The 26,627-nt window shown below is 38.6% G+C and overlaps 1 protein-coding gene across 1 annotated transcript in view; it reads left to right on the forward strand.

Annotated features, from left to right (window-relative positions):
- The window catches only part of CWF19L2 (CWF19 like cell cycle control factor 2), a 71,787-nt gene that overhangs the window by 29,798 nt on the left and 15,362 nt on the right, over positions 1-26,627 (forward strand). Inside the window, exons 11-12 of the mRNA XM_035327452.1 lie at positions 18,239-18,364; positions 19,627-19,764. Of these exons, the coding sequence (XP_035183343.1) occupies positions 18,239-18,364; positions 19,627-19,764 (264 nt within the window). The remainder of the gene's footprint in view (positions 1-18,238; positions 18,365-19,626; positions 19,765-26,627) is intronic.

The following is a 26,627-nucleotide window of genomic DNA, read 5'->3' on the forward strand; positions in this document are numbered from 1 at the left end:
ACCCCAGAATGCTTATTTTTTTATGTTAGCGCAGCTATCCTGTGGAGATGATCTCTACTTGGTGAGAACCCAGCCTGCTGACAGTTTTGCTGTTTTGGACTTCTCACGGTTTGCCAGTGGAAACGGTGCCCTCCAGATGCAGCAGGGCTGGTGTCAGGGATTCTGCTAACGGTTAGCTGTTGACCTGCATCATGCGTGAATGGCATCAACCTCGTTGCAACCTGTTGTAAAGTTGCTCAGCTTCTTAGGCTTGTCATGAATTGGCAGACACCCCAAACCACTGCAAAAATGTGGCTGCTTACATGAAGTCACTCTGGTAAATTTACTGCCAGGGCTTGCTTTCCAGAGAGTGAATATCTTCTGGTACGTTTCAGAGGCTTGCTATGTTGTCCTTATGAAAATGCCTTGCTTGTACTTGGCTACTGCTGGCCCGCATTAGGTGGGTTTTGAGTGTGAGTAGTCCAGCAAAGCCGACAGCTGCTCTGTCCTGAGTCCTATCCCTGTGATAGCTGCCAGGGTTGTTGTACCAGTTGTACAGTTCAAACTGATTTTGGAGTTTTGAGACACAGGCGGAATGGCTTTCATATCAAGGACCATCAGTATCATGTATGTATGAGCAACCTGAACGTTCAGAAACCGTCCTGTGACATGAGAAGGTGATTTGTGAAGTATTATTTCATACTGTTTGAATCAGTCATTCTGTATCATTAACCACCCAAGTGATGGCCTCAGTCAGTTCAGCCACCTGTATTCCAAATCAGATACCTGAAACACTTTGCACAGAAGTGGTATTGAAAATAACGTCCCAACAGTCCCAAACTTTGATGTGCTTGCCTCAGTTACCAATAACCAACACGAATCATTTTGTTTCAGGCGAGTTTCTCTCTGGTTCCTTGAAGCAGCACGGCCAACATTGTGCTGAAAGGTCCCCAGACGTGACTTTGCTGTATTTTCATTTCTGTTGGAAGAACTGGGGAGATAATTCAGGAAGCAGCGAAGGCAATTCTGAATGAATCTCCCTAGTTAGTCTTTTATTTTTTTTCTTCCTTTCTGTTTAATTGAACATGGATCAATTTCGCAATTTGATTCACTGTGTGACTGAATAAAGACTCATGCTAGTGTAAGGGGGCATGCACAGGTGGCTGGGGTTTGTTCAGAGGACAGGATCAATTCTTTTGACAACAGTGCTGGCTTTATTCTGCCTTAAAGTGATCAGGAAACTACAGAGGGAAGGGACTCTCAAGTGGTGGCATAAATCCTGCCTTGTTTAATTTAAGTGAGAATAGAAACAAACCTAGTTTTTATAATGGTTTGATTTGGACAAGAATTCTACCCCAAATGACCCCGAATTGTTGGTTTTAAGCACGATTTTCAAATGCTGATGATTGGTGTTTAAGAACCTTACCTGTATCAGCTGATACCTTTCACCAAACCTACACCTCCTGCTAGGACCGTTTTTTTTAACTTTGTTTCTTTTGGCTAAAGTCATGCTTAGTTTTAAGACCTGCTGCTTGTAATGCCTTTAGAAGTTTCAAGTAGAGATTTCCAGCTGAAAGAAGCCAAAAAGCACGAACGTACCCATCTTTCTGAACCTGGAATAGCAAGAAAATTGTATGTGATACCAAAGCAAGGGAGAAATCCATAGCTGCATTTTGAATAAGCTCATTTGGGTAATTGTGTAGCTAAGATTTATCTTGAGGAAGAGGTTTGTTGTTTTCTTTTTTGTTCTTGGTAGTTAATGTGACATTTCATGGGGCACTTTACTTGACACCCGGCCTGATGGCTGCAGACGGGTCCCTGTCTTTTAGGGGAAAATGGATCCTGGGCCAGGAGCTGGCAGGGCTCATTGAGAGGGCTTTAAACTAGGTAAGAAGGGGGATGGGGGTGAAGCAAGGTTTGTTGGAGCTGTGCCAGGGGGAACAATAGCAAGGCCGGGGGATAAGGCAATGGCCCAGCTGAAGTGCATCTGCACCAATGCACACAGCATGGGTAACAAACTGGAGGAGCTGGAAGCCATCGTGCATCAGGCAGGCTACGACTTGGTTGCCATCACGGAGACGTGGTGGGACCACTCTCATGACTGGAGTGCTGCAATGACTGGCTATAAACTCTTCAGAAGGGACAGGCAGCACAGAAGGGGTGGTGGAGTGGCTCTCTATATTAGAGAGTGTTTCGATGTTGTAGAACTCGAGGCCGGGCATGACAAAGTCGAGTCCCTTTGGGTTAGGATCGGCGGGGCCAACAAGGCTAGCGTCCTGGTCGGGGTCTGTTACAGACCGCCGAACCAGGACGAGGAGACGGATGAGGAGTTCTACAGGCAGCTGGCAGAAGTTGCGAAATCGTCAGCGCTGGTTCTCGTGGGGGACTTCAACTTCCCTGACATATCCTGGAAGCACAACACAGCCCAGAGGAAGCAGTCTAGGAGGTTTCTGTAGAGCGTGGAAGATAGCTTCCTGACACAGCTGGTTAGTGAGCCTACCAGGGGTGGCGCCCCGCTAGACCTTCTCTTCACAAACAGGGAAGGACTGGTGGAGGATGTGATTGTCGGGAGCTGTCTTGGGCAGAGTGACCATGAAATGGTGGAGTTCTCTATTCTTGGCAAGGCCAGGAAGGGGACCAGTAAAACCACTGTATTGGACTTTCGGAGGGCTGACTTTGTGCTGCTGAGGACACTGGTTGGTAGAGTCCCTTGGGAGGTGGTTCTGAAGGGCAGAGGAGTCCAGGAAGGCTGGGCGCTCTTCAAGAGGGAAATCTTAATGGCGCAGGAACGGTCTGTCCCCACGTGCCCAAAGACGAGCTGGCGGGGAAGAAGACCAGCCTGGCTGAACAGAGAATTGTGGCTTGATCTTAGAAGAAAAAAGAGGGTTTATAATCTTTGGAAAAGTGGGCAGGCCACTAGGGAGGACTATAAGGATATCGCGAGGCTGTGCAGGGACAAAATTAGAAAAGCCAAAGCTCATCTGGAGCTCAATCTGGCTACTGCCGTTAAAGATAACAAAAAATGTTTTTATAAATACATCACCATGAAAAGGAGGACTAAGGAGAATCTCCATCCTTTACTGGATGTGGGGGGAAACTTAGTTACAAGAGATGAGGAAAAGGTGGAGGTGCTCAATGCCTTCTTCGCCTCAGTCTTTAACGGCAATTCCGATTGTTCTCTGGATACCCAGTACCCTGAACTGGTGGAAGGGGATGGGGAGAGAGATGTGGCCCTCACTATCCATGAAGAAATGGTTGGTGACCTGGTACGGCACTTGGATGTGCACAAGTCGATGGGGCCAGATGGGATCCACCCGAGGGTACTGAGAGAACTGGCAGAGGTGCTGGCCAAGCCGCTTACCATCATTTATCAGCAGTCCTGGCTATCGGGGGAGGTCCCACTTGACTGGCGGCTAGCAAATGTGTCGCCCATCTACAAGAAGGTCCGGAGGACTGACCCGGGAAACTACAGGCCTGTCAGTTTGACCTCAGTGCCAGGGAAGCTCATGGAGCAGATTATCTCGAGAGTCATCATGTGGCACTTGCAGGGCAAGCAGGCGATCAGGCCCAGTCAGCATGGGTTTATGAAGGGCAGGTCCTGCTTGATGAATCTGATCTCCTTCTATGACAAAGTGACGTGCTGGGTGGATGAGGGAAAGGCTGTGGATGTGGTCTACCTTGACTTCAGCAAGGCTTTTGACACAGTTTCCCACAGCATTCTCCTCAAGAAACTGGCTGCTCTTGGCTTGGACTGGCGCACGCTTCGTTGGGTTAGAAACTGGCTGGATAGCCGGGCCCAAAGAGTCGTGGTAAATGGAGTCAAATCCAGTTGGAGGCCAGTCACTAGTGGCGTTCCCCAGGGCTCGGTGCTGGGGCCGGTCCTCTTCAATATCTTCATTGATGATCTGGATGAGGGCATTGAGAGCACCCTCAGTAAGTTTGCAGATGACACCAAGTTAGGTGCGTGTGTCGATCTGCTCGAGGGTAGGAAGGCTCTGCAGGAGGATCTGGAGAGGCTGGACCGATGGGCTGAGGTCAACTGCATGAAGTTCAACAAGGCTAAGTGCTGGGTCCTGCACCTGGGGCGCAATAACCCCAAACAGAGCTACAGGCTGGGAGATGTGTGGTTGGAGAGCTGCCAGGCAGAGAAGGACCTGGGAGTGATGGTTGATAGTCAGCTGAATATGAGCCAGCAGTGTGCTCAGGTGGCCAAGAAGGCCAACAGCATCCTGGCCTGTATAAGAAACAGTGTGGCCAGCAGGGCCAGGGAGGTGATCGTCCCCCTGTACTCGGCTCTGGTGAGGCTGCACCTCGAGTACTGTGTTCAGTTTTGGGCCCCTCGCTACAAGAAGGACATGGAGGTGCTTGAGCGAGTCCAGAGAAGGGCTACGAAGCTGGTGAAGGGCCTGGAGAACAAGTCTTACGAGGAGCAGCTGAGGGAGCTGGGCTTGTTCAGCCTGGAGAAAAGGAGGCTCAGGGGTGACCTTATCACACTCTACAGGTACCTGAAGGGAGGCTGTAGCGAGGTGGTGGTTGGTCTATTCTCCCACGTGCCTGGTGACAGGACGAGGGGGAATGGGCTAAAGTTGTGCCAGGGGAGGTTTAGGTTGGATGTTAGGAAGAACTTCTTTACTGAACGGGTTGTTAGTCACTGGAATAGGCTGCCCAGGGAAGTGGTTGAGCCACCATCCCTGGAGGTCTTTAAAAGACGTTTAGATGTAGAGCTTAGGGATATGGTTTAGTGGGGACTGTTAGTGTTAGGTCAGAGGTTGGACTTGATCTTGAGGTCTCTTCCAACCTAGAAACTTCTGTGATTCTATCAAAGTCAGAAACTGCGAATAATAACATCGGAAGTTTCTGTTGTATAAAAGTATCCCAGATTAAAATTCAGTACAGGCTAAAGCATGTTTGGGTTGTCTTGATATTGAAAGAAAAAATAATAGTAACTTTGTCTGAAACTATTTTTCAGCACTATTGAAGAGGCTTTTTTATGCACTACTGGCCCTCATTTTGCCTGTCTAGCATTTAATTTGTTTTCAACTGCTAGTCTTCCATGTGTACAAAGTGCAGAAATGGTAAAATTTAGTAGTTGAATTGTTCTTAAATTGCTTGTGGGTTTTGGGTCTCTTTATAGAAGAAATTATTTTGTCTGAATTGAGATATGAATTTTTAAATAGTTTTTATAGAGTTAGAGAGGTTGTTTTTTATATGTATTCCTCTTGAATGCATGGGTAGCTGTTGCCTTGCTTTTCTGGTACTTCAAGAAAAATACTAGAGAATGTTGTTTGGGGATATTGGCTCACTGAACTTGTTTAATTTTTTTCCACATTAGGAAGAACTTCTTTACTGAAAGGGTTGTTAGGCATTGGAATGGGCTGCCCAGGGAAGTGGTTGAGTCACCGTCCCTGGAGGTCTCAAAGCCGGAGTCATCTTGTCCTCGCTTTGAGGTACAAGTCTGTCTTATGGATAAAACTGACTAATTATTAAGTAAGGTAAGATCAGGGATACAAAGTTTCTACACTTCCTTCTACCTAACTAAACATAGTAAAGGTTCGACCTACCTGCTTGTTAAGTATTTTGAATCTGGCTCCATTGCTCTGTCAGGGAGGAGGAAATCCTATGTCCTTTTGACTCAGTATCAAGAAAGCAGAAAATTGTGGAGGCTTCAGCATTTAAAAACAAACAAACAAAACAAACAAAAAAACCCACCTTCTACCTGTTGCTGGTTTATCTCTAATCATGGTTTGTATTTCTGTTGTCTGAAAGTGCTACACAACTCCCGATGTGAGTGTGCATTAGTTATGAGGATGTTATCTCTACTATTGTCAGTACTAGTCATAACTGATGTAATTTATGCTTTTAATCTCTATTTTTGTATGAAAAAATCTATCTAGAACATTACCACTCTTTTGATGCAGCTTGTTTGCCATGGTTTTTAGTGGTACAGAGCCTAGGAGGTAAACAAATCAAATGAGCAAAAGCCAGATTGAAAACAAATGCAGAAAAAGCATTATTTGCAGAATGGTTGCTCTCAAATGTTGTGGGTGCAGGAAGTTTAAGTAAATTCAAGGAGAGATTGGAAAAGTTAATGAAAAATAAATCCCTTGGAAATTGTACAGAAATGGTATCTGGCTCTTAAGTCACCGAGTCACAAATGCTTGGAGGCATCTTCTTCTTATACTCTTAATTAGGTGTTTACTTTATGCCATTGTTAGAGAAGGCATTTATGCTTTAATTTGGAGGTAGACGGTGTTCTTCATGATGATTCCAAATAGTTTACAATGTGCTTTGTGTCCCCTACATTTTTTCTTTTTTTTTCAATATTTTTTTTTCCATTTTTTTTTTTCCTCACATTTCCTTCAGTGCTCCCTGCATTTGTCCTCTAAGAAATAGTCACATCTGTTAAATGAAAAATAGCCCGCCTTTGTGTTGCTAAAAACTGGCTTAATTGTTTATGTTTTCTAATCAGGAAATATATTGGCATAATACAGAATCGGCTAAATCTAGAACTCTGTTTGTGGTGGGGGATTAAATGTATGAATCTTACAAAAATTGTTAATGTGTTTTATACCCAGAGTTGAAAATAGATAGATTTTAAAGGGGGAAAAACAATGGAAAGCAAAACCAAAGCAACCAACTGAAATAAAACACAAAAATCACCCTTCTCAACCTAAAACCTATTATTGGGTTCCACAGCACTTAATCAGTATGCAGGAAACAAAAAGTAGTCTGTGCTGAGTGGTTGCCAGAGACAATTCTTAATAATGATGAATTGTATTTAAAATGCAAAAACTAATATGAAATTGAATGGAAGGTAAAAGGCGGTACTTTAAGCAAGATAGCATGGTAGAAAATATACTGTCATAGTGTATTTAAAAGAGAGTACAGTTCTGAAAAGTAGGAAAAACAATAAAGGCTTTTCTGTTATGCATTTGAGGTAAATTGTAAGGAAAATGTGAAAGACTACAGCATAGCGAGTCTTCATTTGAATAACTGAATTTTTTGTGACAATGCAGCTCTCCTCAGTCTAGTAGGATTTATTAAATAAATATATTTAAAGTGTAAGGAATAAAACAGCATTTGATACGTATTTTCCACAAAAAAAAAGAAAAAAAATAAGAAGATATCTGTTAATTTTTTTTACTAATGAAGCATGTGTAGTGCTTCCATAAAGTCTTTTGGGCAAGGTATCTGTAGAACAATAGTCTTCAGTTTTGGCAGGCAATGTATTTCACTTTAGAGTGTGCATCTGACTAACATGACGCTGCTTTAAAGGGGATTTTTTTTTTCTAGATTACCCATTTGCTCCAGACAGTGATAACATTCTCCAGTCCATTGCTTGTGCATCTCTCAGATGGAGGGCGTGTTACAATGGAAGGAAAAGCTGCTTCTTAATTTAGCCAGTTTTATGGCATAAGTAGGGCTCATCTTTTAGTGAAAACCTTTCTAGTATCAGGAGCTTAGTATACTTCAAATGCAAAAACCCATTACATACCATTATGTATAACTACGATTGAGCAGAGACTGGATGGAACATTATGGATCTTTATCCGAAGAAATTCACAGAATTTCGGAATGGTAAGGTTTGGAAGGGACCTCTGGAGGTCATCTGATCTAATCCCCTGCTAAAGGAGGGACATCTACAGCAGCTTGCACAGGACCATGTCCAGATGTCGTTTGCAGCACAGTTTTTATCCTGAGACAACTAAACCATATGACAACAGGAGTAGGTGATAGGAATCAGCTGTGGAACAAAACTGAAATAATTCTAATAGGGGAAAATGTGAATTTTTATTTCCCTCCTTCCCCCCATGTTTTCAGGATTGGCTGCTTTTCAAAAATATCTTAACAATTTAAGTGATTCCTTGGAAAGAGAACCAGCTACGTAAATGCCAGGTTGTATATGTATATGTATGGTATGTGTCTAAAATTTAGGCAGTAGTTAAGACTTAGGAACAACAAGTGAAAGAAGAAATATAGTCGATATTTCAGATGCAATGTTTAGGAAAATGAAACAACCCCACCCTTGAAAAATAGCATTCAAAATTGCATGTGTACCTACATTTTAGGTTTCGGAAATGAGAATATAAAAACAGATGTTTTTTCTGCAATAAAAACATTTGGATGTCAAAACCCAATGCAGAACTTAAGTACAGTTGTAGTAAGTCTCCAAGACTTAAGATATAGATAAAACATTATTTAAAAACTATTTAAAACTTTGTTGGAAGAATATACCTGAAAAACCTGTGTAAGAACTGGACTGTTGAGGGTTAATGATCCTTGCTAAATGCATGATGAAAACCTGTGATTTTGTTTGGAGATTCGGATGGCATGGAGATACTCCAACAGATGGAGTTTGGCCTGATTACTCTCAAATGTTTTCAGCGCATCATAATTTCTAATCATTGCTGTTCCATCACACTTGAATCTTGTCTGCAGGATGGCTGTGCCATTCTTTTTTTCAGCAAAAGTCTTTTTTCCCCATTCAGAGAGATGACTCCCTCTGACTAGAACAAGGAATAATAAAGTGGGCATCCATTTGCAGAACAGCTTTAATAGCATTAGTGCTTACTTTTCAAAAATAATAGGTATGTGCAGCTTCTGTGAGAGTATTTCCTGAAAAGTCTTGTTCATGTCATTTAGAGAAGATTAAACAATTATAAGACAAAAACATATTAAGACAAAGTTTCTTAACTTCCTAAATGTAATTTAGAGGAAATTGTTTTTTGTATTTAAAAAGTACTCAAGAAACTGGATTAGTAAATAAAAGAAATATTTCTTCCTGATTTCAGTACAATTAACAGGGATAAAAGAGCAGAGTGAATAAAACTTCAAGCAGATCACATACAGCTTTGGAGTGTGCTCTAACATTAGAAACAAAAGTCCTTTCCAAGCACCATGCAGCACTTGCACTCAGTGGTGCCCTGTAGTTCTAGCTTGGTTTTTCTCCTAATACTAAGCAGAATTTCTGCATATTTTTACTGCTGTGTTCCTTCATAATGAATAACTGTTCCTTCAATAATGAATCACTGAATTCCTTCATAATGAATTCTATTTTTCTTCACAAATTTCCTTTCCTGGAAATTTCCATTCCTGGAAAGCCTTTCTGATGCTGCACGTGCTTCTGATTTCATATGGAAAGGAGAAACATATATATATATATTTACAAATACTCCTTTAATGATGATTTTTCAGGTTGAACTACTTGTCCTGCTAATGAAGGGTGCATTATTAAGCTCCCTCATATGCTTGAATGACTCTTTGCTAGTTGGGGTACTCTGTTGCTTTGAGTTCGTAAAGCTAACTTTTCTGATACATATTGTCTGAAAATACCTCTTGCATCAGAGCTAGAGAAAATCTCTTTTCTAAACAGGGAATGTTGAGGCCTGAATGCTTTTGAAATTTCTTGAAGTATTTTTACTGAATTCTATTTACATGTTACTAAATCTTCATATTTACTTAAATAAAATAAATACTGTTTTTGTTTGCACATGCCAAACTTCTGCTTATCACATTGTCGGTCTTATGTTACATTTCTGTCTTTGGAAGATGAAACAGGAATTTGTGGTCTTAAGAACCAATATGCTGCAATACCTTTCTTTTTTATGGTCTGAGAATTTGGTTTGTGTCTGATGTTCTTGCTATAAACACAAGCTATTGAGTCTTCTTTTTTTTTTTTTTTTCCTTTTTTTTTTTTTTTTTTTCTTCTTTTTCTACATCCCATGCTTACAGTGGCTTATTTGTGCTATGGTTATATGACTATTTCAAAATGTAGGTAGCAATTCAAAATACCAGATTGCATCTTTAAACTTTCTTCTAAAGTTGTATTCTCAAGGTATGTGGCTTGCTGATATGCAGTGTTATTTTTGTTAACCGTGTTAGTTTTCCCTGTTACTGGACACACCACAAGCTGCTGTGCATTGCACAGTATTGGTCCTAATCTTACTTGCAGAGGCTGGCTGTACGGCTATCTGAGACACTCTAAGAAAATAAGTACTGAGAGCAAACAAAAATTATTGAATGCAGGGTTGATTGGAGGCGTTCAGTATAAAGAGGAGATCGCAGAATCACAGAATAGTCTAGGTTGGAAGAGACCTCCAAGATCACCGAGTCCAACCTCGATGAATAATCGAGATCAGGTTAGTTATTCTGAGTAATGAGCAGTTTAGATAAAATATCCTTTTTCATAATATAAGAACAAAAAATTAAATTTAAAGGGCAACCAATTTTATATCTATAAGACAAAATTACATTTTACATAACGTGCTATTAATCAATGTCACTCTAACTGGGGAAAAAAGAGAAAACAATTAGTAGTTATATGTATCTAATCCTTTTGTAATAATGAATGTTTTCACTTATGAGTTAGAAGCTATGATTTTTTTTTGTTTATCATGCTTTCTACATAAACCTAGCACTACCTGATGAAGGTACTGTTATGTTGGTACTCTGTTGCTGTGTTACAGCCTGCATTAGATTTTCTAATGCATCTCCCCTCTGTTAAATGCAGGGTGCTGATTATGGTACATCAACTTTCTGATCTTGTAAAAACTGTTTTTTTTTTTTTTTTTTTTCTTCAATCTTATTTCACTATCAGCCTAATCCCTTTTGAAGTTGTAATAATGATGCTTATTACTATGTTTACTAGGTCTCTCTTGAAATGCTAAGTTTCTAACATAGGCTGAGCCTCTTGCTTCCTTGTGCTGCTATTTCCCTTCATCTTTTTTTTTTTTCTTTTTTTTTCCCCCTCTCTACAAGAACCCAAACTTAAGTTTTGTACTGCGGTCTGCTGCTACAGACCTGTAACACTTCAACTTCACCTTGCTATGAGAGCCAGACCTTGATCCTGTTACGGAGGATGCTGTATCTATTGATTTTATAGGTATTGCCTTTGAAGTTGACGCTGCCATTATTCACAACAAGTGGTAGACCCTGAAGGTAGCCTAGATGCTTTGAAACTTACCTTTCATGGGCACTCAAGGTAGTGAGTACAGTGGTGAGACCCGCTTTTACAAATGATTAGCGCTGAAGGAGGCAGGCTGTTCATCCTGAGCGGGGCTGACTCTTCCTTCTGGTAACTCAAGTGATGATGTGAAAATGCAACCACAGAACTGAGTAAGAGGTAATTGAAATGGGAGAAGAAAATACCTTGAGAGAAAAAGAGACAGAGGATGGAAGATAGGTCTTCTGCTATGTCCAGCCCGCTGACGTCTCCTTGCCGCTTAGACCAATAGAGGAATAAGAGAGCAATGGATAATGGATTCAAAACATTTCCATTCACCATAGACTGTAAGAGAAAGGAAACAGAAAGGAAAGAAAAAAAATATTCTTAATCCAACACCTAGTTTGTTCGAGATCAGAGGTAGTGTTTAGTTGTTGTGGCTTGTCCTTGCTGAAGACTATCACCAAGCTTTGATTTTTCTTTCATTACTTCATGTTTGCTTAGGTACTCGGATGTATGTTCTTGCATATGTGGTGGCAGAGCTTTTTCATTTCCTTCTGCAAGATTATGGAACAGACACAGTCTCTGGAGAGTTCGAAAATCTTTTTCAGAATTGCATTTTATTTATGTATTTAATTTAAGCATTTATCTTTTGAAAGCAGCCCTGTCTGCTTTGTTTTGTTCAGTTGTGTTAATCGCTCTGTAGAGTTTTGTATGTTTGGTGAGAACTACTGTGTACTTTGCATATTTAATTGGCCTGAAGCAGAAATTTGTTCCTTCACTAATGACAACAAACAAGTCCAGTCTAGTTCAGTAAATTCACACAATCCTTGATTTTTTAGGACTGTAAATTATATTTGTGTAAGAGTCATCACAAGGTTCAAGGATAGTGACTGAGCCTCTTCTCCACTTCCAATTTTAACATATAGTAAGATGTATCATATTTAATATATTTTATTACAGTAATATAACCAATATCACCATTATAGTAATATCACAAAATAGTTATTATAGTAATATAATCAATTTTGTATTTATAGCTTAACACATTTAATATTTATTTAGTAGAAGTCATTCATTCAGCAACTGGAGAAGGTTTAAAGCAAGCTTTGCAATGCTGTGTAATCCAATGCCACTGTGCGAAGAAATAAATCAATTTTCCAGATATTAAATGCAAGTTAAAACAGGAACAGAATCCAGACTCTCTGGAATCTGTTTAAAGCACAAGAAGACAATTGGTGCCTCTTCTCTGAAAGATGGTACAGTTCTTGGGAATATTTGTAAGGTCTTATGGGTGATTTCAGGGATTGTTGGTAGGAAGAAAGTCATTACTCTGTTCTGTACTGTGCTCAATGGATATTACCAGGTACCTTGTCATATAGTCATAGCAATGCAAAGCTACAAATGTGTTTAAAAAACAACAACAGATGAAATGAGGGGAGAAGAGTGATTGTTCCTGTTACATGTGAGGTTTTATAGTGCATTTCTGAATTAATTGTGGTCGCTGATAGTAGTTCAGCAGATAAATGAGAGTTCTGAGTGCTCTCTTTCAGTTAGATGGGTAACCACATAGTTTTAAGTCCTTCAGAAAAGTCTAATAGTGCTGCGAGTCATGACCTTTCCTTGCAGAGGCTCTTTCCCCATATACCACACTTGGTCAAGCGTCTTTATTATACTTGCGTGAGTTTGTCCATCGCAAACCTTAAATACATTGCCCTGCAATTCCCAGAATCAGCCTCTGGCACATTTTAAAAGATTTATGTTGTACTCGTCATGCTGTACTATTTTTGTGTGGTGGACTATTTAAATGACAGGGTGTGTACTGAAGAGTATGGATGTTATCTATTGGAATTGTTTTTTTGGAACCTGAGAGAATCATTTTTCATGGTAGCTTTCTTGAAAACCTTTTACTGACATTTTACTTTGAAGATGATTCCTAAGTTTTATTCCATGGTTTAATAAAATAAAATATGTGGAATAGCAACATCTTAAATTTAGAATGCCAATAATTTATTTTTATCATTTTTTGATATTGCAGTAACCGCTTGATCATCTCTTATTTTTCTGTCAGAAAGATTTCTGATTCTGTTGTGTTTAGAAATAGTTCCAGTGTTTATTTTTAGTGAGATCCTCTTCAATATTAGCTTTTGCCTTTTTTTTTTTATTTATTTACAATAAACTTTCCAAACTTATGCTGTTTGTAGTTCAGTTATATTTTATATTTAGATAGGATTTTGACTACTGAAGGATGTCTTTACCTCTCATAACTGCTTTAATCTTCTGAATAACCATGCCTGGCATATTTGATCTGTTGGATTTGTCTTGGTTCATAGTATGCATTTACTCTTAGTCTCTCACGTGACTTCACATTAGCCTTTGTGCTGTCCATATTTATTTTACCCTTTTATCTGCTTCTTTTAATTTCCCTTTGATGGATCACTTCTTTTTTTTGTGCTTTCTCTTCTAAAGTTAAAGATTATTATCTTTTGTGCCTTTTCCTTTTCTCTAGAATATTAAATCAAAATATGTTACGGTTAGTCTTGTGTGTCTTGTGCCAGGACTCTGTGGACGGAACAAAGAAAAAACCCATTAGCTGTGGGGTACCAGCTCAGAGTGTGTGTTACGTCTGTTTATCCTCTGAAGCATTTCACGTGTAAAGAGGAGCCTGTAGAAATCTATTGCCCTGCTGCCTTTGTCTCTAGCTTCATTGTACACATCTGGGGTTGCTAGCAGTTTTCTAGCCTTTCTTGTTTTCTTAAAACAAACAAACAAACAAAAAAACATGATTCCATGTTCTTCTTAGGCAATTATGCTGTTGTTTTACAGTCTTTAATATTAGAACAACCTTTCTGCTACCTAACTTGCATTTCTTCTATAATTTAAACCCTTTTCTTTTACTCTTTTTATTCCTCATGCAGTTTGTTTGCCAAAACCTTTTGAGTTTTTGCAGCTTACTAGCATGTTTCTAATTTTGTGTATTTATTTTCTTTCAACTTTTTTTTTTTTTTCTTTTAGACCTTTATTCATTCTTGTGTTTCTCCAATTTCTCTTCTGTTCAGTTTGCCTCTTTCTGGAAGTGTAGGGCAGAAGGCCATCTGATGTCTTCCATGTGGAAAAAGCATTCCCTCTTCTGCCTGTTCTTCTACCTGTATGTTACTGTGGCAGCAGGCAGGAATCAGAAAAAAAAAAACAACAGAATGCAACCGTTGATAATATCTAGCATTCTGGAGCTTGTCTTCAGTAGCCTATAACACTTGTTTTTCTGAGATGTAGAACACCTTGTAAACTCTTCATTTTTGCAAAATAATTGCTGCTGAGCAATGACTTCCTTTTTGACATGACTGCATTTTAAAATTTTTAGTGAAGAAACGTAAATCTTGAGGTGGTTGTTCTTAAGAAAGAGTTAGATGCTTGGAAGTTGAAGGATCTGTTTATCATTCTGTGCAATTCCTGAGCAAAGCAACGTTGGTGTTGTAATGTCTGTTGTTTTTCATGATTAATCTTTCTGAAAAGTTGTTTATACAATGAGGTGAAATCTTAAGAGACTGAGAATGGAAATGATGCATCCATTCTTTATGGAAAATTTTCGTCCCTCTTCTTGACTCCACAACATAAAGACATAGGGAGTGAGGGACCTAATTAACACAAGATAAGCATCTTTTTAGAAAGTCCATAGCAACATCTGTTTAAGGCAACGGGACCCATCACAGTTCTCAGGTAATAATCTAACAAGTAACCATTTCTGAAGAGTCCTGTTCACATGAAATCCCCTGTCAGGTGCATCTTTCCACTCACCAGCCTCCTGTTACTTGCTTCCCCTTCTGCATGGGGATTTGACTTTTTCTTATGGGAGAGCTGCTCTGTCCCTGCTTGGCCAGGTGGGTTTGTCAGGTTTAGGACAATACACTTTTTTTTTTTTTCCCTTTAGAAATGTTATTTTCATTTCAAACTAATAAACCGAGCTCTGGGTTTTGAATGTTTGCTGCGATGTCTGCTGTTACATTTTCAGCTTCCGAACTTGTAGTTATCCAAGTCTTTAAAGAACTAGGGCATTTGTTGTATGTTTCCTATGATATGTTATTTACTTTGTCTTTGCTTTCCCTATTTGCAGTGCACAAATTTTTAGTTATTCCCTTCCTACCTTTTCTTACTGCTCTTAGGATTTTTCCTGTGCCTGGTTATCTTGCAGTAAGGGCAAAATTAGCCAGCGTGTACATTAAGGGTAAAATTTAGCCAGCACATGCATCTCTCGTCTTTTCCACCATTTCAAATGAAATTCTGTTGTTACTTCATTCAAGTGTTGCAGATCGGCAAGTTTCTTCTTGTCAAGCAGTGTTCCTCACAAAACTTTCCCTCCTAATCCTGGTTTTTAGAACTTAGTTTTTTCTTTGACTTTCCATTCTCCGGTTCCTTCAACTGTTAAAATTATTTCTACTATCAATACTGAGCTGTGCTAAGTCATAGACCATTTAAGCATTTCAGTATTCACAGATGTCTACCTGTTTTTTTGACACCCAGAAAGAAATGACAAATGCCCTAGCAACTTGCGCTGGCTACCTGTTTGTCATCATGCCCAGAGTACTCCACTCGCATTATATCCCATTTAAGTTCGGTGTGCGTCCTGCTTCTTTTCCACCCTCGTCCTTTGTCTTTGCTCATCTAATACTGAGTGTTTTGTTGCTGTTATGTTTTCAAAGTAATAGTGCTTTTGTGCAGGGGTGATAACTAGCTCTTATGTCTGTCTGAACAGCACAGTGATGGTGTGAAAACACAGTGTACCCCTGCCTTGGTTGCTTATCTCAAACCTGCCTATTGCCAGGTTTGAACTTCACAGTATGGGAAGTGCAGGGTGAAAGCACACAGCCTTTTTTCCCTATTTCAGTGAATCACCTCTTCTCCCCCTACCGTCTCCCAGGAGAGAGAAAATACCTTCTGTTCTGAAAAAGTAACAACTGAGGCAGATAATCTGGATGATGCAGGGAACAAGTCGTGGTGTATGCAAAGTGCCTCTCTGAATACACTTGCTGGAGCCAGACCAGTGTTGGACATCTTGGTTTGCTCTGCAAAAATGAGATTTGCCTTTGATACAGAAGAGAGGTTTGGTTTACCTAGACCTTTTTTTGTTCCATAACTTCTAGCTTTATGTGACTTTTCCTGAAAAATACACTTAGGCCATTGGAGTCAGCATACTTCAGCGTCTACAGAACTTTCAGACTTGATTGGGGTTTCTGGGACAGGCTTTCATTAGGCAAGGATGGCAGATGTAAAGCAGACACGTCAGTTGTTTGGTGGAAAATAGCTTCAAATTGAGATTAATAAGGTTGTTTATAAGACTTGACAAAAGCTGTCCTAATATCACCAGATTTAGTGATGTCCCCCTTTTTGCTCTAATTTAATCATCTGACTTACCTAAACATCTTTGTTTTTTAGAGTAATCAAGAAGCTCTCAGGCTTTATTTTTTATTTTTATTTATTCTTAAGCTTTCCATAAAGTTGAATACTTATTTTTCTGATGAACAATTTCTGCCTTTTCTCTTTTTGTTTATATGTGAAAATGTATCCCTGTCTATTATCTTTATTTAAATCTGATGCACCCCTATGCAGCAGGAAAGTACTATTGCCCCTGTTTTGGAGGGAGCCGGGCTGACCTGGCTCTTGACAGGGTGTTCACTGTGCAGCTCACCTGTAAAGATGGTAACTTCCATCCCAAATGAGAACCTGGGTGGTGGGAGATAAATTCGTAAATTGACAAAGCAGTTTTTGCAGTTACAGTAGTGGATGAAGGGCTGGGTTCATAAAAGGGGTGATGTGAAGCAGTACCTCGCTCTCCTGTGCTTTCCTTCCAGGTAGCTGTTAATGGTAGTGTAAGCTACGACTGTGACTACCTAGACATGGAATTTGCAATAGCTGAAGTGCAGGGAAGTATTTAAGAAGTCATTTGGGAAATGAATACATTCATTCATCTCCCTGGTATTGTGTCGATAGGACTGGGATCCATAGAGGGCCTTCATCACTGGGCTATTTGATAATAATTCCTTTTCAGATGTGTCTGTAAATTCTGTCTGGCTAAGTGAGTCCTTTGTGTCTTTTCTTCAGTCTTGCTTATTCCAGGCCTCCTCTTCCTCTCCTCCCAGCTTGGTGGGTAGAGAAATCACGGGAGGTAGATTTGTAATCTTCTTGAGCTGCATTGAAGTTAAATCTCCCACATAAATGAATGATTTTCCTCCAGAATATTTTCACCTAAAGACATGTTTTTCTGAATGGAATCTGTGTCTTGCAGCCTTTTTTGAGCAATTCAACAGTGTTAATGAGCACTGGACATGAACTAAGTCAACCAGGGATAAAACTTAAGGATAAAGGTGTTTAGTCCAGGCATTCTGATTGGGTTTGGATGTGGAATAGATTTAAGCCATCCATCTCTGGCAAAATGGAAGCAGTTTTGAGAATGCATGGAGAAATAACTCAATACAACTCTAGAATTCTACTGATAGATCTTGAGGCTTGTAAAATCTTAGGTGCTGAAGGGTAAACTGGGATTTTTGGGGATTACACTTTTCTGTCCAAACTAAGATGACCTCATTTGTAGGTAGTTCCTTGAGGCAGGTGTTTGCTTCTGCCCTTACAGTCTGAATATATCCAAATATAATAAGGAGTTATATTTTCTGGCCAAAAAATTAGGGGATCACCTGTGTGTTCATATGAATGATAGAGACTTCACCTGTCGGTGGCTGACAGAATGAGCTGAAACCAGGTAATTGGCATCTTGTGTCATGGATTCTGATAAAGTAAAACCAACGTTATCAGTAGTTTTGGAATTAACCTTCTGTATCTATGTCTTGGTTGTAAGGACCACTCTGTAAAATTCTTTCTTTCTTGCAGCGCCAGTTGTGTAGGAAATGAATGTCTGATCTAATGGAATGTATTCAAAAGCCATAAATAGCTAATGTTTTGGCTTGCTATTCAGTATTATATATTGAAGTATTCAGAAGTATTGTATCTCTTCTGGGGATGAACCTTTATGAGAAAGAATGAGGAATACAAGCTTGGTTCTTTTTGGAAATTTATGTTTGCTCTGGACTTGAGTAGTTGCATATGTATTCGATATCCTGTCCCTTTTTAATGTGGAAAAGAACTTGTGTAATGTAATACTACCTGCTTTGAATTATAACAAACATGCAACGTAAAGAATTTGTTCTTTTATCTTTAGAGCTTTAAATGCTTTAAATAATCTTTTAAATAAGTATTTTTTACTTAGTGTGAGATTAGGTGCTTTTTTTTGTCTGTAACCTCTGTTTTAAAATATATCTTCTGATGCAGGCTTCAAGCCGTCAAGAAGATGAGCAAGTGATCCTTGTCAGAACAGATCAAAGTGGAAGGGCATGGCCTGTGACCACATCAGCTGAACCACAGGAGCCTAGAGGAGGACGGAGAAAGAGACAGATGGTAAGTTTTGTAAAAGTGAGTATTGAGTGAAATTCAGAAATGATTTTATAGATTTACTTTTATGGTTCATGAATTGATGTAAGTGACTTATCAGACTGTCGATAGGTAGTTAAAAAGTGCCCTTCAGATGATGATTGTAATTAAGTGTTAGAGAACATATTAAGCATATATTAAGTTTATTTTCAGACTTATGTTTCCCTAGGGACTGTTTTAGGGCTTATTTAAACTCACAATCAAGGAAAAGTAATTCTTTTTTCAAATTATCAGTCTCTTAGCTAAGCAGTTTTTATTGCATAAAATTTGTAAACAATAAAGTTTATCAGAGCTGAATATTTCCAAGATATCTGTGGGTAATTTCACTTTTCTTCTGATCAAAAGTACTGCTGATAATAAAACTTATGAGCCAACTTTTACAGCAAAGTGTTTGGGGGACATGGAGAAGCTTGGAGGCTGGAGGAACATTTTATTCTTCTGACGTTTGTTTGCAACAGTAAATAAACTAGTATTTTGAACTTGGGGCTGGAGGAGCATACAATACCTTATATTTCTAGTACATCCCTGATTAGTACAACAGATCAAATGTAATAGTGATGTGGAGGAGTAAAAGGAACAAGAGGTGAGGAATTGGTTGTCATCTTCCTGTTCTTGCTATTTTGGAAAAACACCACCTCTGCTATGTTAATTACCATGCCCTATGATTCTGCAGTGTTTAGTTTCATCCTGCTCTGAAGGACAAATTCTGTTTTGTTGTGTACTCCTAAGATGGCAGAAGTGCCACATTTATAAAGTTTTCAATAATGTATTTGATTGCTTTTTCTTATTTATTTATTTATTTATTTATTTTTTCTATTTTTTTTCCTGGCTTAACTGTCTTAGTTTAATTGAGAATTCAAAAACTTCTGTAAATAATGGAGATTACTTTTTGGAATATTCCATCACTGTGAACTGATCAACCATTTCAGTGAATTACTGTACAGCTTGCCTGAGTTGGTAGTGTTGGAGCTCTGACAGCCTAAGGATATAAGAGATGTCGTGATTGTGAAACAAGGCAATATTTTTATTTAGACCTACTGAAACAATTGAAGGAATAGGAAATGCTTGTTGCTCCTTTCCTTAGGTCAAATGAAACAGCTAGCCAAGTTGTTTCAAATGCGCTTAGCCTGATCCTTTGTTCTTCAAACGTGTTGAAATTATCAGGGTCTCAATTTCATTCTTGATCGTTCTCACTAGGTTTTTACTGTATTCAATATGTTTGTTTCCAGGTCGCTACTCATGTAGATAAAGAAAGAGTAAGGTACTTTCCGGATGATGACAGTATGAATCTGCAGGATTTAGTCAAAAATGAGAAGACAAGAACAGCAGAGGATCAAAATGCACTGTTCATGCGTATGGCATCAAAGGTAAGGTGTGATGTGTATGGGTTTCTGATTGAGCATTTTATTATAAGAAAAAAAAAAAAAAGAGGCAATGGAGCCTTACTGTGCTAGGTATGTTGCTTTTTGGTGAGAATTCTGATTGTCTTGAATAATGTTCAAGTCTTTTGGATGATTTTACTGACATAAAAGAGATAGAAACGTGCATGCAGGAAATATCACAGAATCACAGAATAGTCTAGGTTGGAAGAGACCTCCAAGATCACCGAGTCCAACCTCTGACCTAACACTAACAAGTCCTCCACTAAACCATATCCCTAAGCTCTACATCTAAACGTCTTTTAAAGACCTCCAGGGATGGTGACTCAACCACTTCCCTGGGCAGCCTATTCCAGTGACTAAATATGGTGCATTCTGCTCCTTCATGAACTGACTGTGCCGTTCCTCTGCCTATAGATTTTGATGCTATAAATGAAATCATCTTAGCTTACCCCTGAAGTTTCTAAAAATTATGGAAAGTATTTTTTGTGTATTCATATATTTATCAATTCCAAGCTTCTTTGCTTCAAACTGGAAACATACCAAACATTTGATACTTGTTGTGTGTTCAGTTACCCTTTTTTTTTTTGTGTGTGTTTTTGACATTGTACTAAGTAACTTTTAATGCAAGGACTGGATTGTATGCAGAGAAGAAGAGCAAACTTGAACGGAGATCAAAGACTTCTTTATTATTTAGTTTTCTAAGTCTTCAAAGGAAAATTCTGGTAATTTTTCTTTGTATTTTTTGCATGTAAATGTGTTGTTTTTTTTTTTCTGTTCAACTTTGAAATATAATTTTCTAAGTTTTTGATGACTGAGACACTTCACGTAAGATCTCCCATACCAGTGATTCACTCAGATTCATTCTGGGCTGTGGCTGCTTAGGCGAAAGTATAAAAGCAGGTCACATTTCTAATGATGCATCCTCGTGCACTTTTCTGGCCATTACCAATTTGAAAATAAAAAAATCCGTAGCTGGTATTTCTCTCTGCTTTTGGTTTATGGATTGTTAAGGTAATTGGGGATTGGGCTGAATATCCCCTTTTACTTCCTTTCAGTGACTCCTTATCTCCCATTTGCTAAAAGCTATGGCCTATAATTATTTGATTTGAAGAAAACAAAAAACCTGAATCCTGTGTGCATGGCATCTTTGGTTGCAGTCTTGCACCTGCAGGCAGTTCCTCAAAGATCTAAGTTACCTAAATTATAAGGTTTTCTGGGATAGTGTTGAAATTCAATCCAGGTAGAAGAGGGACAGAAATGGCCTCGTCTCAGTATGTAGCTGTTTTAAAAATAAAAGTTCTACACAAACGATCGTGAACCTTGGCAACTGAACTTCTGCATACTTATAGAGGAAAATGTAATATAGTGTTTATCTTCTAAAAAGAAGCAATAACAACAGCAACAAAAAGATGCAATGTCTGTTTACTGGGAAAAGAATACATAAAGAGAAAATGCTTGCAGGCTGTTGGGAATCTCTGGTACTAAGTGCTGACTGCAAATGTGTGCTGACAAAACCATTCTAAGGGAGAGAACACCTTCCCCAAATGGGATGAAACTTTATTTAAAAATAAATCCAAGGATGGGTGAACAGAAGAATAAAGAGCTTTTGGAGGTTAAAAGAAAAATCCAAAACTTAACAGTTATTTAAAAGTACTTGTCATGCCCAAGTAAGGAGAATGGAACATAACCTGAGCGTAGCAGCCTGAAATTAAGTTGTGATAAAAAAAGGTTGAAAACTGATCTAGAGAGAATTACATTACATAGAGAGAATAAATATTTTGTTTGCTAAAACAAAATCATGAATTAAGCTCACTGGAAGAAGCCTGAAGGAATTTTGTGTTGCTAAAAGTGATAAAGATATAAATTAAACATTTAGGAAAGATGAGTGCTTGACAGAACTAATGAAATATTTGCATTTGAGGAGTGTGTAAGGGAATTGGGGTTGTTTAGCTTGGAGGAAAGGAGGCTGAGGTGAGATCTTACTGCTCTCTACAGCTACCTGAAAGGAAGCTACAGTGAGGAGCATGTCCATCTTTTCTCAGGCGACAAGTGACAGGATGTGAGGAAATGGTCTCAAGTTATGCCAGGGGAAGTTTAGATTGGATATTGGGAAGAATTTCTTCATGGAGAGGGTCATTACGCATCGGAACAAGCTGCTCAGGGAACTGGTGGAGTCCCATCCCTGGGGGTATTTAAGACGTGACATTAAGGGCCATGGTTTAGTGATAGGACTTGTTAGGTCAGGTTGATGGTTGGACTTGATGATCTTGAAGGTCTTTTCCAACCTAGGTGATTCAATGGTTCTAGTATTAACTGTAAGTGAGGTCAGAGAGATTCCTATGCATGAGCTATTATTTATGGAGAATAAATGATTAACTGTCTCAACAGTGCCGGTGGAATGAAAGTTAGCTCCAATTTATAAAAATCCATCATTTTAAATCCAAACTTGAATTTGAGATGAATAATAACAAACGACTAAAAACAAATGGTCCCTGCTTAAGTAGCGTGGAAACAGTCAGGTGTGACACTGCTGAACCACAAGCCAGTGAGAACAACCTTTTTTCATCCATGGTGCTGAGGAACAGAGGATGGCAAGTATGATGGCAATCTGAAAAGAAAATAGAGGACAGGAGTAAATGCTTAGTTTTTATTATAAAAGGAATTTACTAATAGATTCTTCAGGAGTCTCTTCTGTTTAAAAGGTACATAAACCATCTGGAAGAAAGTATAACTAGACAATTTGTTACTGTTACATAACTATTCAGGACTGTCAAAACTAGAGCTTACTGTAAAGAATCGTAGAATTTCAAAACAAAAAGCTGGGATTCTTCTAATGTTATAGAAATTGAATCTGAACTGATTCTCAAGATTAATTTTGGAGAGTCACTGGAGAGAAGTATGTATTTTGGTGGTGTCAGCCATCTGTCCAATTTTGAATGGCTGCTAAAGGATTTTTTTTGGTATAAAAGGAATTAAGAGAATTAGCTCAGACACAGGAAATTGTGTTGCAGACCTCTAAAATGAGGAGAAAGAGATCTGATCATAGGTATTCAGGCAGTAAATTCACATGAATGCCAGGTTTGCATTCTTAATGCAAAATGGTGGTAATCATGAAGCTGAGTGAAACTAAACTATGCATGTACCACATTGCTACAGAAGCATGACTAGAGGATACAAAAAAAAGATGAAAATTGATTTATTTTTTTTTTACTGACAGTTTTATAATACAAAATATATGTGAAGTATTCAGTTTTTATTAGTATTAGCTTTAAGTAACGTGTCTGTAGTTCCTTCTGCCCTCATCTGTAAGTAGTACTGAATAAGTGGTTCGGTTTTCCCAAATTCATGCTGTTAAAACTTATGTAATCCTTTCATTTCATCAGTAGATGCTTGTGGGTGTATAGAGACTGGTTTCTAGAACATTACTTCAATAGAAATTACCTTTATTTGCGTGCAGAAATTCTACTAATTTGCTTGTTTTACAAAAAGCAAGTGAGAAAGATTATGTTGCTCATCAGACCATTTAAATTTTGCCCACAGACTAATTTCATTTCAAAATCTCTGCAGTAATCTGTAACATGAATTTAAACATACAAGACAATTATTTATAAGTAGAAAAGTACATTAGTAATGCTGGCCTTCACTTATGGATTTAGTAAAGAGATATGCTGGTATTATAGGTTAGCAAACAGGGCATTTACATGTTGCCTTTCCTTGGTTCTGAAGTCTGTAAAATGGAAAATTGCTTTCAGCCTTATCATTTTCACTTGCTGTGCAAACCTGCCTGTTGTACATATTTGCATTTCCATCACCCCAAAGCAAAATAATAGTCTGCAAGCACTTTACAAGCTAAACTAAAAAATGCAGGATGTTGCTGCGGCTTGTACTATTATGTAATAAATGTTTTTCTTCTTTCTTTACCTGGTGAAGCCCTTCTAGTGCAGCTTTTAATATACCTGATAAAGCACTTAAAATGCTCTTGTGCGCTGTCACTTTTTACATTTACTTAAAGATCTAAGCATGTGCACGGTGTGCTGTAGAAACATTAATACAAAAACCTGAGACAAATAATTTCAAGCATCTTGTCCTGCGTTCCACTGGGTTTCAGTTTAATACAGTAGGCAGCTTTCTGTGTATATTGTGTGGACACAAAATTAAAGCTGTTCCTGTATGTGGAACTGAATCGACAGCTGCGAGAGCTAGATTACAGAAGAAAACTTGGGAAAAAGAGGAACTGTGTGGATGCAGCTCATAGTAAATGACTGCATAAGCGTTTTGTATTTGTTAAGAATTAGGTTAGAATTACCACGTGTGTTACAAATGAAGACTTGTGCAGGACAGCCCTTTTTCATGGCTTAAAATCATGGACAGGGATAACTGTAAAGTTAAATGCTAATCATTTGTACTTCTAACAGTCTGTGGCTGAAGGTATTTTGTTTGGCTTGCATTAAATTCAACTGACTTTTACATAAAATTGTATCTGTCCTGATAACAATTTGTAGCAAAATGAGCAATTTTCATTTCAAATAACAGAAGCAGCAAGGAGCGTGGTCTCTAATCCTTGATCAATCCTCTGTTGTTTGCTTCTTGCTTAACTTCCTGCTGCTCCAAGGTGGTCCTGAGCTACCTTGTTCACAGCATTATTTGTAATGTTCTCCTGTCAGTGACATAGGACTTAAAGACTGCACTGATACGTTTAAATCCTTTGATGCGATGTGTTTAGTGTCTGATTTCACTGGGAAGATCAGTTTGGACAATACCTGTGTGTTGAATTATTTGTGGAATTAAAACCTACAAAATCAGTTTCTGTTGTAGGGAGGTTGGAGTTGTAAGATAAAATTAACATGATAAAACTTTATCTTGATATGGCTTGAACAAACGCAGTTTGAGGTCAGGAAGGCTTTTTTTCTGAGGTGATTTTGTTCTAAACAATAAGTGCTAAATGCTGACTAAATTTAAATGTGGCGAGATGTATTCTTATGTCACTCAGGTTTATATTCCAAAAAAAATAGTTCATTCTTTTTTGCAGCTTCCCAAAATATATGATGAGTACAACATTCCACAGATATTAACTCTGTCATTTAAGGTTGAAGACGTCAGTGTTGCCATGACAATTTAAAATCAAAATCGTACATTTTATACAATCTATATACGTTTTTTTTTACAGATTTTCCAAGCAGATTTATTAACTTATATGGAAGCAACTTTAAATACGATTGTGTTAGAAAACAGAAGCAGCAGCAATTCAGCACATAAATAAAAAACAGAACAAGAAAATAAGCTGAAAACCCACCTGAAAAAAAGCAGGAATATTTTGTTACCATGCTAATTGTGTTTAATGGAATTTCCTATTTCATCCCCAAATTTCAGGGGAAATCTGAAGAGGAAAAGGTGCACTCAGTGTATTACGTAGGCAGAATCCCCGTTGATTAGGAGTTGTCTCTTGAGGTTAACTTCAACGACAACATTAAATTCTTTAGTAGGGCTTTCTTTCCATAGGGTGCACCCAAAGAGCAAGTGATAGCAGCAGAGGGAGAGATAAGAGACACAGCATGCTTCAGATTGAATATGGAGGCAGCCAGCACTGCATAAGACTCCAGGGGTTTTACTGTAGCAGTAAGAAAAACAGAATCAGTGTAAAATTAAACAGAGACAGTTCCAGTGATCTGAACAAGTGTTGGCAGAAAAATGAGGCTGACTGGAGTGTGTCGAATACAGATCTACAGGAGTTACTTTCAGAACCAGCCCCATGCCAAGGTGCCTAATGGCTTCAGTAACGTTAACATTGAAAGAAAAAAAAAAAAAGATGAAATGAATATTGTATAATTACTTACATAATGTGATAATGAACATGAATAATAAGGATATGCTATGGATTTCATCAGCAAATACAACATTGTAACTTTTCCATCTCAAATTATTTTCATTTATGCACAGTCAGATGCTAATCCTTTCTTGGATTCCTGGGCTGAATGGTTAAAGATCTCTCTTTTTTTTATTATTATTTTTTTTTTTTTGGGGGGGGGGGTCTGCCACATTTGCGGTGCAGTAAAGCTGTCTAAATGAGAGCCCAAAGAATGCTTTTTGTGCCCTCCTGAAAAACGTTTGGATGTCTTCCCTGACTATTGCTAAATGTTTGTGTATTGCAGACCTTTGTTGGCCAGAGAAGCAAAATTATGATGCTATCTCTGTTGGTTAAACCAAAGCTGCAACCTGGTTTTGGAAAACAGTTCCCCCATCAGATGGTTGGTAGAAACCTGACTGTTGCATGCCATGAGGTGTAGGATGCTGTGGTGCTAAGCATGCCAAAACTGCCTGGTTATTCTCTGGGTAATTGTTACTTGCCAAAGGAGAAGGAAAATTTGGAAAATAGATGGCACATATGAAGGAAGGATGTGGCAGATGAGCCCAGAACAAAAAAGTGAAATGGGAAAGAGAAGGCAAGAGAAGGCCTTCTCACATGAGGGTGTCGGGTCAGCTCTTTTTATTGGCCAGTGCCTGGTAGGAACAATGACTTCATCATCTTTATAGATACCTGAACTTCTTATATAAAATCTGGGCTGCTCAGAGATTTATGTAAGACATCCAATCTTAGAAGTGATACATAGGTGACTGCCTATTTTGCTGTGCAGCACCTGAAATACAGTGTGAGTAGCATCAAGCATGGACAGGGAACTAACCACACAACTTCCAGAATGCAGTGCCTTCCACGTCTAACAAGTGTGATACTTCACTGAATGCAGCACAGGGCTTTTGAGCAACTCTAATAGAGCAGCATAGTTTCCTCTTTGGATTTTTACTAGCTCTCTCTTTTGTACTGAAGAAAATATTTATGAAATAATTCACTT

The sequence above is a fragment of the Oxyura jamaicensis genome, chromosome 1, assembly GCF_011077185.1.
Source record: "Oxyura jamaicensis isolate SHBP4307 breed ruddy duck chromosome 1, BPBGC_Ojam_1.0, whole genome shotgun sequence".
NCBI lineage: Eukaryota > Metazoa > Chordata > Aves > Anseriformes > Anatidae > Oxyura > Oxyura jamaicensis.